Source organism: Trypanosoma conorhini (assembly GCF_003719485.1).
Source record: "Trypanosoma conorhini strain 025E chromosome Unknown Tco_14.4_contig_01041, whole genome shotgun sequence".
NCBI lineage: Eukaryota > Euglenozoa > Kinetoplastea > Trypanosomatida > Trypanosomatidae > Trypanosoma > Trypanosoma conorhini.
Window position 1 is genome coordinate 1 of NW_021705130.1, and position 2,435 is coordinate 2,435.

Consider the following 2,435-nt stretch of genomic DNA (forward strand, 5'->3'; position numbering starts at 1 on the left):
TCTCGTACATGGCAAACAAGCCATTATCCTCTGTGTGCAGCAGGGCACTGAAGTCGTGGCTCTGCGGCGGCTCCGTCGAGATCGGGCCCACCGGATGCAGGCGCCTGTCGTCGGTCACCCAAAGCTGGAGCACACTTCGAGTGGCGCCTGTCGCGTTGTCGTAGCTGTGCCACCGCCGGGCAAACAGCACCACCTCCGTCCCGTCGATGGTCGCGGTGATGAAGTCGTCTCCCTCGCCGGGCTCAACGCCGTTGAGGAAGTCGCCCAACAGGTGCGCGTGCGTCCCCGTCATCTCCGTCCACGTCGCCCCCGCGTCAGCCGACCCGTACAGCCGGTAGCGCCGAAGTTCAGTCACGGCGACCATGAGGAGTTTCTCTTTCCACTCGAGGAGCGTCGCGGCGACGCAGCCCTCAGCCATCGGAACGCTCGAAGAGAAACTCCAAGTCCCGCCCCCCGCAGTCTCTCCGTTGCGCTCCGCCAACGAGATGACTGTGCAGACACGCACGCCGCTTTCGGAGCCCACCGCCACCAGGGGGAAGAAAACCTTACTTTTATGCACAACGCCCCGCCCTGCGTTGTCCACGAAGGACCTCCATTTCTTTTTACCCATCTCTGTGGTGAAAGTGTTAGTCAGCGTTGATGATGGTGGCGTTGTGGATGCCGTCCACGATATGGACTTTGATCCACTGGAGTCTGCGACTGTGCCCTCGTGCAGCGCGGCCTCCCAACTTCCCTGTGAGTTTGGTTTCCCTGCCCCTGTGGGTTCCTTGTAGCTCATCAGCAGAAGCAGTATTTTATTGCCCTTCACAACCGCCCTGGGGCCGTAGCGGAAGACAAGAGAGCCGCTCTCCCCGTTGCTGCCGCTAGGCACCGCCTTAGTCCATTGACACCCAGTTCCAGGAGCGGCATCATTAGTAGCCAACGGAGCGCAGCCGCTACTCCCCCCACCCCCGCCGCTGCAGCTGATGCACGTCGCCCAAATCCCAACGTCGGAAATGAGGCCAGGGCCGTAGCGGGCCTTGGCGAGGGCCACCGTCACTCCACCCGCATGCACAAGGGAGTGACCGGCGAAACCGTACACTTTTTTCCCTTCAGTCAGACCGGCCACACCTGCAACCCCACTCGACTGCGGATCTTCCGTTTTTTGAAACAGCACAACTGTCGACGGCGGTTTTTGTGTCGGTTGTGGCTCACTTACCGCAGCAACTGCCGCCGCCTCACAGCTGCCGCAATAAATCAACGCGACGAGAAGCAGCAGCACCGCAGCAGAAAGCAGATGCCGGGGCATGTTACGCCCCTCTCTCTTCCTTCCCTCCTTGCGGTGAATCCGCCCGGGCCAAAACGGCTGTATTCGCGTGTGCGGTGTAAGTGTGTGTGCCCTGACAGCAGCGGCGGCACTTCAGTGTGTATGTGTGTGTGTGTTGTGTTGCTGGCGGCAACTGCAGGGTCCTCAAAGCGCAGAGTAGCGTCTGATGTCTTTCCTTCGGCGTGCGTGTGTGTGTGCGAAGACAAATGTGGAAAGAAAAAGAAACAACGACGACGGCGGCGATGGGTTCGGGCGCGGCAGTGAGGGGCAGCGCAGGCCGCGCATGCGGGGGGCGGTGGGGGCGACGCTCCGGCGCCCGCACGAGAAGCCCACAGCGACGGTTGAGCAGCCGGGAGCCGCGCGTCGGACCGGCGGGGCGTGCCGCGGCCCGCGTCTTCTTCTGCGGGGCGGCGGCCGCGAGCCAACGACGGCAGCCCGGCCGCAGCGGAGTTAGCGGCGAAGGGGGGCAACGCAACAAACAAACGTGCGGGGCAAAAAAAAACAAACACGTGCCCCGAGCGGCCCGCATGCATCCGCCGCCGAGCACCGCAACAAATCGGCAGGGCCCGGGCACGGGCTGCCGCAGCCGCCACAGTCCCCGCAGTCGGCCCAACAGTCAACCCGTCAGCGCGCCGAGCCGCACGAGTTCGCTCCGCGGCAACGCGCGGCAGAGCAGCAGCGTTTGGGACTCCGCATTTTACCCCCCGGCGCCGCCGCAGGCGCCCAAACAAACACGCAGGAGGCGGCAAGCCCCTCCCCGCGCGGCTGGGGCAACGCAAAACATCCACAAGGCGAGCGCAGCCGCAAAAAAAAGAGGCCCCCGCTCGCCCCCAACAACACGCCGCTGCAGTCGCCAAAAAGAAGGCAAACACGCCGGGGCGCACGGCATGCCCGCAGCAGGCGGCACCCAAATACACGCACACACAGAGAAAAGGAAAGGAAAGAGAGAGAGGCACATCACCAGCCACGCCCGCACGCAGCGAAGGAGGCAGGAGGGAAGCAGCACGGCAGCCACACCAGGCACGGCGCGGCGGTCCTGCCCGCGGTGAGTCGCACGATCGCCGTGCAGAAACAAAGTGAGCAAAAAGAGACTTACGGAAGAGCAAAAACAATTAAAACAGAAAACGAT

At 63.2% G+C, this 2,435-nt stretch overlaps 1 protein-coding gene across 1 annotated transcript, besides 1 other annotated feature; it reads right to left on the reverse strand.

Moving 5' to 3' along the window:
* On the reverse strand, positions 1-1,288 carry Tco025E_09261 (trans-sialidase; the record flags this gene model as incomplete). Its single annotated transcript, XM_029376082.1, has 1 exon — positions 1-1,288. A coding segment is annotated over one exon (1,288 nt), but the record flags the coding sequence as incomplete, so codon positions are not given.
* A 114-nt stretch (positions 1,289-1,402) lies between these two features.
* Positions 1,403-1,427: a microsatellite.
* The last annotated feature ends 1,008 nt before the right edge of the window (positions 1,428-2,435 follow it).